This window comes from Drosophila obscura, unplaced genomic scaffold (assembly GCF_018151105.1).
Source record: "Drosophila obscura isolate BZ-5 IFL unplaced genomic scaffold, ASM1815110v1 contig_37, whole genome shotgun sequence".
In the NCBI taxonomy this organism is placed as follows: Eukaryota; Metazoa; Arthropoda; class Insecta; order Diptera; family Drosophilidae; genus Drosophila; species Drosophila obscura.
The window spans coordinates 2,465,352-2,478,694 of NW_024542825.1; the positions used below are offsets into that span (position 1 = coordinate 2,465,352).

General features: G+C 47.3%; 1 protein-coding gene across 1 annotated transcript; it reads right to left on the reverse strand.

Moving 5' to 3' along the window:
- LOC111075000 (homeobox protein aristaless) lies at positions 1 to 11,543 on the reverse strand. Its single transcript, XM_022368041.2, has 5 exons — positions 11,119 to 11,543; positions 2,818 to 3,208; positions 1,645 to 1,690; positions 738 to 1,006; positions 1 to 655 (listed from the first exon to the last, which is right to left on the reverse strand). Exons 2-5 carry the CDS (start codon positions 3,153 to 3,155, stop codon positions 136 to 138), a joined length of 1,173 nt encoding a protein of 390 aa, XP_022223733.1. The 5' UTR covers positions 3,156 to 3,208; positions 11,119 to 11,543; the 3' UTR covers positions 1 to 135.
- Positions 11,544 to 13,343: the final 1,800 nt, after the last annotated feature.

Sequence of the window (13,343 nt, forward strand, 5' to 3'; positions counted from 1 at the left end):
TTACTTTGTGAATTTATTTTCGAAAATTCCGTGTTAAATACTTGCACATACAATGAAATAACTTATTCGCTTACGACTAAAGTGAACCAGCAAATGTCTTGCACTTGGACTTGGGAGCTTGGGGCACGCCCCCAGCTAGCTGACGACATCGTTGCCATGACCGTTCTGTCGCAGCAGCTCCAGCTTCAGTTCGTGCTCGCGCGCCTTCAGTCGCAGGGCGGCAATCGAGGAAGTGCGTCGATCCTCGGGCGGCGTGGATGAACGGGGCGGCGCAAGCTGTGCCGGCGGCAGTTGGCGCTGCGGCGAGTGGGACAGGGTCAGGGCCACGGGCGACGTCTGTGTGGGCGAGCCGCAGGGCACCTGGTGGGTGAGAGATATCCCCACCAGTTGCTGGGGCGACAGCTGCGAGGGCTGGGCGTGTGGTGGCTGCTGCTGCTGCTGTGGTGGAGGCTGATGCTGATGCTGCGAGGCGCCAGAGTCGGGCGAGGTGGGCGAGTGAAGGTCGGGCGATCCCACCAGCATGGGCTTGCCACCCATTGGCGGCATGTGGGGTGGGCCGCGCGGCACTGCCGTCATGTTGGCCAAGAGCGACTGGAAGGAGCTGGAGGGCGAGTACATCCCGGCCATGCCCGGTGGCAGCATGTGAGGAGGAGCTCTAAAAGATGCGGCAGAGAGAAAACATCATGGGTTAGTGGAACTAGTTCTCTTGGGAATTCGCCAGGCACTACACTACTCACCGCTGGAACTGATTGAAGTAGCCGGATGGGATCATGGGCGCTGCCGAGAGATGCGGGTAGCGGAAGGCGGCCAGATTCGCCGCGTGTTGGGCATCGAAGGGCTTGCGCAGCTGGAAGCCCAAATGGGTGAAGGGATTGGGCGGCAGGGCGGCTCCCACCACCGTCTGCATGCTGGCGGCGCCGCTGGGCAGGTAAGGATTGTATGGATGCGACTGTGGACCCACCTTCTCCTGCTTGCGCCACTTGGCGCGACGATTCTGGAACCAGACCTGCAACAAGAAGGAGGAGGAGAAGGCCATGAATTATGTGTGGCTGGCAGGCTACTGTATCGGTATCCACAACAGCATCCTCCACTGCACTGCACACTGCACGGAAGACGCCTCAGCCTCATCCAATTAATGGGCGTTGTTATTGAAAACGCCCCTTTAATTAGTTTTTAACATAACAATCTGAATATGGGAGTCGATCCCAGGGACAAGAACGGTGGCTGATTGCACTCAAACTCTGAGTCGGACTCGGACACGGAATGGGAATGGTGAATGGTTGGGGGGGAGTGGCACTGACTGTATGTGTAGTCCTTGGGAGAAATGGATGTTCGGTTAAGCAAATAATGTTGTTTAGCATTGGGGGTAATAATTAAAAACAAGAAGCGCCGTAAATTGTAATGACTGGCACTAAACCAAAAAAAAAAAATTGAATGCACATTCATTCTCTCTCTCTCTCTCTGCATCATCTTCAGTTCTGCTCTCCCTCTCTCCCACGAAGATACCCTTCAGTGTGTCTAACTGCGAGTCGATTTCATTAGGGACGACATGCTCCATTATTTTTCAATTTTACAACATTGTTTGTGGGGCTGCACGTGGGGCACGCGAATCAACCGCAAATCTCTTTGGGGGCCGGGCCTTACCTGAATGCGCGCCTCGGTTAAGCCAATTTTCATCGCCAGCTCTTCTCTGCAAAAAAATAAAAAGTTGAAAGAAAAACCAGAGGTTTAGTGGCAAATAGATAGAAGATTTAGTTGATAATCAATTGTAATGGTTGAAAGGCATTGAAAGGTTTTTTTTCCTTGCCGTAAAATTGGGAGAGACTCTCTTTGAAGTTTTGCTAAAGTTTTGATCCGAAGTGACGCTCCCTTCTGCACTCCTAATTGCGCCGCACTCCTGAGTTTCACAGAGCGAGCTTTACTTAAGATGATCTCTCTATCTCTTTCTCACACCGGTATTATATTCGCTCTTAGCTTTGACCTCTCTGTCGCGCGCCGCTCACACTGCGCTCTCTCAGCGAATGCAGCCCAAGTGCTAATTGCAGCTTAAACACAAATTAAATCCGATTTGATTTATTTGCTTAATTAATTGCCGCACATTCAAATCAAGCAGCAAGCAGGCCTCTTAATGAATTGAGAACTGCAGCAACAAGCGTTGCAAAAAGTTGATCTAATTGTTGCTGCTGCTGCTGCTGCTATTGACATTGTAAGTAAGCTTTTTCCTTTTCTGTTGTTGTGTTGTACTGTTCCGCTTGGTCATCGTGCGGTCTCAATTAGCAGTTCACTTTGGGGACTCGAACTGGGAGCTCTAGACTGACTGACTTTTAATTTATGGCAATTACTTTGGCTGTCTTTCAGCCGGAGAACGAGACCAAAGTCTCGAGAGATTTCTGCATGCTAATTGAACTCTGGGAGAGGGTCATCGATTGGGATCTATGAGAGCTGAAGCCCTGATCTTTGGTGATTTGTAATCGAATCGCCCATAAAGGCCCATACAAATGTTGCTCCAAATAAGATCGATGGAAGATCCAACCAACCAACCACTCAGGGGGGTCGGTCGGTCGTCATAAGTATTATTATCAAGCGAGTCGTAAAACCAAGGAGCGTCTCTCTTCTCTCCCTCCTCACCCTTTTGTCGTGATGTCTCGCTGATGTCTCGATGAGCGATTTATGCAAATTTCATTTCTCTCCTCACAAAAAGTTTTTTGGGGCCATTTTCCATTCGGGCGTTCTCGCTTATCTTTTGTCATATTATATATATATGTATGTATACTTGTTCTTTTTGTTGTTGTTGTTTTAGTTCTCACTCTTACTCACCTCGTAAACACATCGGGGTAATGGGTGCGTGAGAAGGCCTTTTCGAGCTCCTCCAGCTGAAAGCTGGTGAAGGTTGTCCGATAGCGACGCTGCTTCCGCTTCGGCGCATACTCGTCCGCCTCACAGTCACTGTTCGCGTCCGAGATGGGGCTGTTGGTGCCCCCGCTGGCGCCGCTGGGTGCGCCGCCAGAAATTGAAACCGTTAGCGAGGCCCCGGCCGTCGCCGCCGACGCTGAGGAGACGAGCACCGAGCCACGTTCGACCACAACGCCATCCGGGTGCCCCAATTTGGCTTCTTGCGGTAGTTCCTCCAGCTTGATCTCCTCCGATATGCCCATAATCCACCAAGGCACACCAGTACTCCAGTACTCCAGTATCCCACCAAAGGCAGCTGCAACGAAACAGAACAAGGGGGCTGAGTACAGATTATTGACGGGGGGGGCTAAGGGGTTATAGTCGCGCATTAGAAGCTCGTAATTCAATAAACGCTAAACGTGCAATTATCGTGCACTTTATTATGCCAATCTCTGTAATTTCTGCCATCGAGTCGTACTCGCAGCGCAGCCATGACCAAGTCGGATCCGATTGGATTGCATCGGGACTGTGGGCCTCGAGGTTAGAGCTGCGGTTACACTGTCCAGCATAAGAGAGAGTTGAGTGTGGTTGAATGGGATGGCTAATGGGGGTATTGTTGGAGTACAGATATTTCTTGTGCAACTTTTTGCAGTGTTAGGCGAAGTTTAAGGATGAATAAATGCCAATGATATATCCAAAAAAAAAAAGTCTATATAACAATAAAGGGAAGTTACTTTCTACCTGGAAGAGACTACATGTCCAACACGAAAAATCACCCTTAACTGCTAAGACACACTGGGAGAGAGAGAGAGAGCTGGAGAGCGAGGCGGGAGAGTAGCTGCGAAACTTATTTTCTTCATTCTGGCCATAAGAATGAATGACAGGCATGCTATATCGAATCGGTTATTGATGCTGATCCAGAATATATATTCTGTATGGGATCGGAAACGTATCTTCTGTCTTTTTTGTACGTTTACTGGCATTCGGCTATAAAAAGCGACGATATATTTTATTTGAAACATATTTAAGCACATTTTGGCAAGGAATTTCTAACTTTTATATGCAGAGGGATCTATTGTACACTTTCAGGTATTCCCCAAGTTATTTATTTCTAGCGAAGAATTCTCCCAAGTCCAAGTCTAAGTGTTGCGGTTCGGGAGCGTGCCTTATGGTCATGGCCTGTGGTCTGAACCTCCAAGCTGCAGCTTGTGGTCAGAGCCAGAGCCAATGCAAATCGATGACCACACCATGGACACCATGGATGGACTGCAGCTCTGTCCGTCAGCTGATCTCTTCCATCAACACGTTTCAGCTCGCTCGCTGAGTTGGGTTTACTTTTGCAGCCGTGGCCGGGGCTGGGGCTGGGGCTGGGACTGCTGATGGCTGATGGCAGCTTTCATGTGCAGATCGTTTGGAATTTTAATTAAATTGGGCGGCAACTTCATTTTCATCATCATCAACTCAACAGCAGCTACAGCAACAGCAGCAGCTATAGCTCCACTTTGAGTTTGAGTTCGAGTTCGAGAAGCAGCGGAAGCAGGTTGAGACTCAGGTTCAGGTCCGTGTCCATGTCCATGTCGCTTCTATCAGATCAAATTAATATCAGGTGGCAGCAGTTGGTTTTGCCTCGGCCTGCCGCTCGTTCTGGCCTGAACTTCACGTCAGAGTTGAAATTTTTGGTAATTTCATGTTTTGCTAATTAATATACGAGGGGTCTCTCTCTCTCTCCCTCTCTCGCTTTAATGACAACTAAATGGTTAGACCCGATGTGTAACCTTCCTCTGCGGAGCTGCTGCAATGCCACGCCACGAGGTTGAAGCCGGTTCCCAGTCCCTGTGCCTGTGCCTTTGCCTTTGCCTGTGCCTGTCCCATGATGCCCAAAAGTCTGCTTGATTGATGGCCGCTGATTCTGTTGACATTTCAGTGGGCCTCGAACCCAGACCCAGCTGAATACATATATCAAAATTGTCCAAATACCTTGTTAAATGGCAAATTAGTGTGGCTGTGATTGATTTAGTTGCATTCTTTTGCGGAATGAAGTTGCAACAAGCCAACAAAACGAAGACCCTTCGAGGGGTCCATTAACTTGCTGAGGCAACTTGTTGGTCTGTTTGCCTTCAGTTAATAACTCATAACTTCGCTGATATGATTTGTGCTGTCAGTTTTTGAATGCTGTCCACAAATTCCACGCATTGACAGCTGACAAACTTAATTTGTGTGGCGGGCAACCGTGCGGACCGTGGACCGCAAATTATTAAATTAGTTGTACGAATTGCAATTATGCTGCTGCTGCTGCTCCCTTCCTTCTTTCCCTGCTAGCCCCCCCTAAAACTGATTAATTCATTGCATGCGATAGCTGCAGTAGCTGCAGTGGACCGACTTACTGCTGCATACTACCCGAAAGGTATGCGGGCAATGTGTGCCGTTTGGCTTTGTTGTAGAGCCGCCGCCTTATAATTGTATCCGCGTTACGACTTTATTATTGCCTTTTGCCAGCAATCAGAGAGAGAGAGTGAGAGGGGAGTGGGGAGAGGGGAGAGGAGAGACCCCAAGCTCGCAGAAAGAGTGCTGCACAAGGATGATGTGATGTGATGGCTGTTGTCTCTGATTGACGTTTCGTTGGGGTAATTAAAAGGCAAAGCCAAGAGTGCCTGCAGAAACTGTCAGGTTTCTGCTTTTTCTTCGGGCAGACCTGCTCTCATGGCTTCATTTAGTCAGTGCCGGGGACAACAACTAATCAAGTTAACGCTGCACTTGCTCTGCCCAATTGCAGATAGGTAGTGGAAGCAGAAGTGGACCGGCTCGGTGCGACCAGGAAGAGACTCAAGAGGCAGTGCAGCAACTGCAGGCGGGGGCGAGTTCGTGGCTAACATTTTGACACAACATTCAGAGGAGTCGCAGTCGAAGTCGCAGTCGAAGTCGAAGTTCTTGCTGTTTAGTCCCTGGATGCTAATCAGGCAAAGCGCCACAGCCCCAGAGCCACAGAGCCACAGCCATGCCCCAAGACGTCTGGAACCTGGAACTTGTTTGCCGGTTGCTTGTTCCGTTTAAAGATAAGCTCCATTAGTGTCTCGGGTATATGTTATACTTTGTATATTGAAGAGCACACACACCGACACACACGACATTGTAAGAAGTGTGTGGGTTTTTCCTAAGACATATGGAAAATTAAGAAATTAATTCGTAATACGAAGACAAGTGTACTTCTGGCAGGTACTTCTGCAGCAGTCTCTTCTGAACAGTCTCTCCAGTGTCCACTGTCCAGTGTCCAGCTCTCTGTCTCTCTGTGTGTCTCTCACTGTTGTCGTCACTTCTGTCATCTCGATAAGCATCAATGTTTCTGCCTTTGCGGGCTACTCTTTCCACAACTCAACTCAACTCCACACACAGGGAGACTCCTCTCCACAACTCAACGCTCCTTCAAGTCTCTCTCTTCTCTCTCTCTCTTGCGCTCCTTTGGGCCTGGCCTGGTGTCGTTTTTATGGTTGCACTTTTGTGTTTTTAGCTTCTTCTTGCGGGTCCGTCCGTCCGTCTGTGCCTGGCCTGGCCTGGCCTGGCATATTTCATTAAAAGCCACAACGGACGGACCATGGGACGACTGTTGCTGCTGCTGCTGCTGCTACGGGACCAGGTAGAACAGCAAACAGAAGCTCTTTTCTGGCATTTTGTTAATGCGTCTCCCCAGTCTCGAGTCTCCCCAGTCTACAGAGTCTCCAGAGTCTCCAGAGTCTCCGTCTGCAGTCGCGTCTCTGTATCTGGTGCTGTGCTTATTTATGGGTTTACATTAGGCTAAACCACTTTAGTCACACTTTGATGATCGGCATTGTAATTTCCCCCCACCACCACCACCACCACCACCACCACCACCACCACACATACTACGGCATGCACCCGCCATGATAATGGCAAACATTTTGGGTGGCTTAAATCCCAAGAGGCGAAAGCTCATTCGTTCTCCATGATACCAAGCGAAGAGACGGAGAGAGAGAGAGCGAACAGAGCCTTCTCCTGAGCCCCATCCGAGTGTGTGGTCGCTTGATGGATTGCCTCCACACCTCTACACCGATCATTCCCACTGAGAAGCGCTTTGGATATTCTCTTCGCCTAATAGTTTCAGTTGATAAGGTCAATTATTAATTTTCGTCGAGCTCTTCTGAGTCACCCAAAAATACATAAAATTGATACCACAACGAGGCAGCTGAAGGTGAAGCTGAATCCGAATTGGAATCCCTTGGATTCTGTGGCTCTGTGGCTCTGTGGCTTAGTGGCCTCTGCTGCACCTGAGTTCTCTCTTCGTTTTTTGTTTCTTGGCGCCGTCTTTGGACCAGGTGCGATAAGGCAGCATTCTTGTTGTTGGCCCAGGCAGGCGCCTCCCGTCATCATCATCATCATCGTCTGCTTGTTGTTGTTGCTGTTGTTGCTGCTGCTGTTGTTGTTTCTTCTGTTTCTGTTGCGTTGCACCTTATGGACGACCTCTGCCTCTAATGCACACACTCTCCCAATTATAATTAGTTTATTCATATCCTGTGCCGTGTCGAAGCTGACTCTGCCGCCTCATTTGTTGTTGTTGTTCTTGGGGGCAATCTTAATTCAATTTACTGGCCAATCGACCCAAGAGACACTTCGACCTGTGGGCTACCCTAACCCACAGATAGCACACAGCTGGGTGGGGCAGGGCAGCAGGTGAACACTGGTGGAATAAATCCATAATTCAGGGCGGGAGATATGGTAAGAAGTGCTGATATTTATTGGGAATGTTTATAGCACTTTGCGAATGTTTTCTGCATATTCAGTCCCAAAAAATGCACTTGTGGGATATTGCTTATTCAATGATCTATCACATATCCTCACTGCTAAATTCTTGAATAAGTTTTCTGAAGGAATATTCGATCTTCGACAAGTTCTCTTGTGTTATCTTCTTTATTTTCTTTACTAGAAATGTTTGTTTAGCTCTTGTTCTATTGCTGAAATGTGGAACTACACATATAGGTATTAAAAGATTGATAGCTCTTTCCTCTGGATCTTTAAGTCAGCCTTTCATAGCTTTCGAAAGTCTGCTGCTGAGTTTATCTTCACATGAGATTTAAGCTTGAATTGTGATGCGCATTACATGAGATTTCTATTGTTTTGCTCTGCTTAAGAGTCACTTTATTCAGAGCATTCCATGCTGTTTCAGTATTTATTTTATCCCTTAAAAGCTGTTAGATATTCGGCTTAGATCTCTAGCCCACAAAGAAGGAATGCTTTGCCAATCTATTGATGATTTTGCCAGTGTATTCTGCACTTCGTTGTTTACTCTGGCAAAAGCCACTGCTTTGGCCACCCTAATGGAGTAGATTGCTGGGACGGTAGCCCCTAAGGTAGTCGCAGGTTCAAGTTGTGACTCAGGACCCAGGTTTCAGCCAGACGCGTAGCCCACTTCCAAGCTGTGGATGTGGCTGTGGCTCTGGCTGGGACTCTGGCTGTGGATCTGCTTGTTGTTGATGGCGATGCTGTGGCTGTTGTTGGATATGTTGGTGATGTTGATGCGGGGCCAATTACTCATAAAATGCATGTTAAAAACACAACAGCAGCAGCAGCAGCAGCGGCAGCGGCAGCAGCAGGCTACACTGTAGGATCGAGGAGAGAGGGATCTGTGATCTCTGTGGCTCGTACAACTGTTGCTCGACGCCGTCGTCTCCAACTCCAACTCCATCTCCATGTCCCTCTCCATCTCCATCTCCATCTGTCTGTCTGTGTGGATGGTCTGCCTCTGCCTCTGTCTGGTCCGTCTCTGCCCTTTGTCATTGTCTTGTAGGGTTTGATAAGCGAATCCGAGGCAGAGCAATTTGGAGATGTGTCCGACGACGACGTTGATTTCTCATGTTTGCATGTTCCATTTAGCCAAAGCAAAGCAAAGCAAAGAGGATGGGGGATGGGAATGGGAATGGGTATGGGTATGGGAATTGGAATTAATGAAGCACATCTCAATGAATCCTTCTCAGCAGACTTGGCGCCATCTTAGCCGCAAAGCCAAAGCTCCACAGATCGTGGAGAGTCAGTCGCTTTTCTTTTGGGGGGGTGTTGCTCAATCGAACTTCCATCAAAGGAGCCAGCGCACAGCCCGCCACCCAATTGGGTGCTGTCGAACAATCGTGGAGCAATCAGAACGTGTGTGTTCGTGTTCTGATAGCTGCCAAAAAAACCAAAAAAAAAATTCGGTTGTATATCTATAAGATACTATGGGCACGCCACGCTATCTATGTATCGGGCAACAAGTTTTAATTGTATGTTGCCGTAATTGAATTGAAACAGGTGCAGGGAAACATATTTTAATTTTGCCTCTGCCATCACCACAGAAGGAGGACAACAATCTTATCTGGGCAGATCTACCGCCTCAGCAGCACTATCTGCGGGGGCAGATGCTGCCACGGAGATACCCCAGGCTATTTGCGTCACAATTGCTGCTGGTGCTGCTGGTGCTGCCTGCTGCCTGCCTGACAAGTCACATGAGGCATTATTATTAATTAAATCAATCGTTTTGTGGCCCAAGTGCTGGCCAATTCGATTATCACCAGAAGGCGTAGACCGGAGACCTGCACCTTCCGCTGGGATGGTCTGCAAGTCTGGTGCTGTCTGTGAGGCAGCTTATCTGGCAGCTAGAGTCATGGTGCACAGACACACATCGTGTCTATCTCTGTCTATCGAGGTCTCTGTGCGGCCCTCGTCCACGTCGAATGTGAAGTGGTCAGTGGGCTTTTTGACACGATTATCTTGGCCCGATAGGGCCGGGGGCCCGGTTAATTTCATTTATTCTGCTGGAAACACACACTAGGTACAAGCACCCCCACTGGTGAGAGGGGGGTGGGGGCATACATCAGCCAGACAAAACGTGATTTATTGGCACAGGCTGCGGTGTGTGTGTGCCGCTGACAATTTGTACTCTTTAATGGTGTTTAATTAAAGCCAATCAGCGATAAACTTATCGAGCTATCAGCAGGAGCCCAAAGCGCAGTCTTCTACTTCTACTTTTGGCGGCCCATAGGGAACCCCCATCCCCATCCCATCCCTCCTTCCAACCCTCTTCATTGGCTAATCAAATTCCCTCTCTATTGGATGGTCTACAGCGTTGATATGATTCGGATTGATATGATACGAGCCGCGATAGGATGTGTCCGGGTGGGGAATTAATCAAATTTAATGATATTTAATTTTAGGTTTTACTTTTCGTTTCGTTTGCTGATTGGTTGCTTGATTCGCAGATTGGCTGGGGGAATTATGAAATATATATTCGGAATTATGGGCTACACTTGTACTTGTAATATTTGTCAATCATGCTGAGAAGTAGGTTAAGTCCGAGCGGGGATCGTATCTCTAGGATGGCTACGATAGCTACGAAAGTGATACAAGTTGGGTGGGGGGGGCAGCCTTTGGGGGGAGGTCTTGCGAGCAATTGGCATTGGGAGATTTTCGAATTAAGTGGGGGGAGGTGGGCAGGGGAGATAATGCAAAGCGGAGCTTGTCCTATTTTGTGTATCTTTTATGCGATTTTATTCCATTTGGAACTCCTTTCGGGTGTGTTGCTGTTGCACAGCAGCTATTGGGGATGGTTATATCCCTATCGTATCTACAGAGCACTGTACCAAATACTTTGTCATATTATCCCTAGATATAGACCAAAGGAATGCTATGAATGGGGTTAAAAATGCCTCACAAATCTACATATGTTTCGTGTATGGCTTCTCTCGATTGCGAAGTTCTATGATGTTCCCATGAGATTCATTTAATTTAGACAACTTAGTCCTATCATAACCTACCTGAATCAGGAAGAGTCTTAGCTATTTCTTGCCTATTTGATTTTCTGGGGAATTATTTATATTTTCTATAGATATGGATTGGAGCTAAGCTGAACTGAAGTAATGGGTTCCTTACGAATCTGTAGTTGCTAATCTTTAGAGTTTCAGATACCCCTCAGCTACCCATGGAATTAGTTGTAGTTCCCATGTAAAACTTTATCCTCCTTTGCATACAGCACCCCTCATATATTTCTTTATATCTGCTTCTCAATGGACTCAAGGCACGTGTTCTGCGACTCCCGAAATAAGGATTTAATTTATCTATCGCAACATTGTAGCTACATTCTACATAATATGAAATTAATTGCATAGTTTTCGAATATCAAATATCAGGAATTGTTCAACGGAATTTTTTAAAGTTTCTTCCGACTTTTAGGTGTTAAGATCTTACCTTATTTTCGTATATTTCAGTGTGCGCCTAGGGCAGTGTTTTAACTTCCTTGTAGAGCTCCTTTCTTTTCTTCTTCGGTTTCTTCTGTTTCGCCTGGTATTAACAGAACTTTACGTTCACACAATCGGAGAGGAGAGCACTTGCCGACGGTCTTTCCGCACTCCGTCAATCAGTCTTTGGCTTTGGGTTCTGTACTGTCAGATCTGGGGGGCTGTGCCGGATACTACACAATACTCTACGCCTCGGATCTATTATCTGCGAGTGGCTGTTCACACCTCCAAAGACGCCAGACACTCCACGCCAGCACACGACACAACGGGAGGAGAACGGAGAACGGAGAACGAAGAACCACGAATGATATATCGGAACGGAGCCGAGAGAGCGCGAACACGAAAGACGATGACCGGGCTCCGTCAGTGCCGCAAGCGAACTACAGTAAGAGCCACTGCCGCGCCGGTGAAAACTCAGGTGGGTTCCGTTCCCCAGGTGCCACAACCGGTTGGAGTTGTTGCTGCTGCTGTTGCTGTTGCTGCTGCTGTTTCTTGTGCCTCTCTCCCGTGTGTTGTTTATGGCCTCTGCCCTGCTCTGCCCTGCTTTGTTGCCTGTGAGTCGAAGCGAGAGGCAGCTATGCGATCGGTGGCTGCGATCGATCGTCACAGGTGTTGGCGGCGGCAGGTGCTCCGCCCCCTTTGGCTGTGAGTGCGAGCGGGAGGGCCAGTGGCGAGTGGCGGCGACAGCCTATGGGAGGCGTCGCCACGAACAGAGCGCAGTAATGGCGGCGGCGACGGCGGCGACGTTGGCTGCTCTCTCTCGTCCGCCAAGCAAGCGGCGAGCACGCGGCGGTGGCTTCTCTTTGCTCTTTGCTCTTTCTTGGCTTTTGCGTTTCAGACGCGACGCTCCCTAGCTCTCTTTCGCTCTCATTGGAGTGTAATTGAATAAGCCGCGGCACAAAGTGCAATAAATTTGATTAGCAAAATGGAAATTTATTTGCCCCTCCGCCGGCGGGTTAACTCTGCTGCGTCTCGTCTCCATAGATGCGTTTCCCCCCATAGATGTTGCGGCTCATAAATTAAATAATTTAGCCATGGCATTGGAATCCACATATGTGAACAGATAGAGAAACTGCTGGCAGGGAGAGAGACAGAGAGAGAGAGAGAGAGAGGTTGTGGCCAGTGGTGGGAAGGGCAGAGGAAGGGAGTGTGTGGGAAAGGCAGGAAGGCGTAAAGAGAGAGAGGGAGAGGGAGAGGATAAGGGAGAGAGAGAGCATTCTCCTCGTTTCCTCATATAAACCGTTTGTTAGTAGTGTTAAGGGCCTCGCTAATGACTTTGTTGGCTTTATTGGATGATTGCCCGGAGTCGTACGTAGTCGTAGATTATTGCCTTGTTTACCCACGTATATGGGATAGGGTCTCGGTCTCGGTCTCAGTCTCAGTCTGGGTCTCGGTCTCAGTCTGGCTCTGGGGGTGTCAGGATGCTAATGGGATATGCATTGGCCATTTGAAAGGGTCATAGAAAGAAAGAGTTGAAGAGGGAATGACAGATGAGGCTCTCCTGAGTTGAGTCATGCGTGCCAAAGGGTTTCTAATAGCGGTTCCAGGGTGTTGGCAGAGGATTCCCAAATGAACAGTTCAAAGACTCATAATATGGAAGTGTTGCATCGTTTAACTTATTGCAGACTTACTGCCATATGTTGCCATAACATTTGATGTGCTACCAACAGAATTTAAAATATTTTCAACTTGTAAAACTTATGAAAATGTTTCTGAAAATTATTTATATTATATATATATGTATATATATTTATAATATATCTTATATTATTTACTAGCTAAGTTTAACCTTTTCCCTTGAATCTCCATATATGCAATATTTTTAAGCCATATAGTTACTTAATTTAGAGTTTTATAAAGCCATTAAAAATGTTTTAAACGTGTTTTAAGCTGCTCGAACTTCATCAAACCTTTATAAAACATTATCAATATTATTTGTATATTATATATTATTAAATATACATATATATATTTTTATATATGTATTATATATTATTTTTTATATATTATATTAAAAGAAAATATATTTTCTTACTAATTGTTCACAAAACCTCAAATTTCCAGCGATAATGCATTCAAGCTTATCGTAATTCTACGAGTATAAATAAATTTCGATTGCATATATTCCGATCAGTTCTAAGCAAATTACTGAATCTAGACTATCCTTACATCATC

Coding starts and splice junctions, on each gene's coding strand:
- LOC111075000 (XM_022368041.2), bottom strand. CDS start 3,155: ATGGGCATATCGGAGGAGATCAAGCTGGAGGAACTACCGCAAGAAGCC. Junction 1,691..2,817: donor TACCCCGATGTGTTTACGAG/GTGAGTAAGAGT, acceptor ATTTTTTTGCAG/AGAAGAGCTGGCGATGAAAA. Junction 656..737: donor TACTTCAATCAGTTCCAGCG/GTGAGTAGTGTA, acceptor CGCATCTTTTAG/AGCTCCTCCTCACATGCTGC.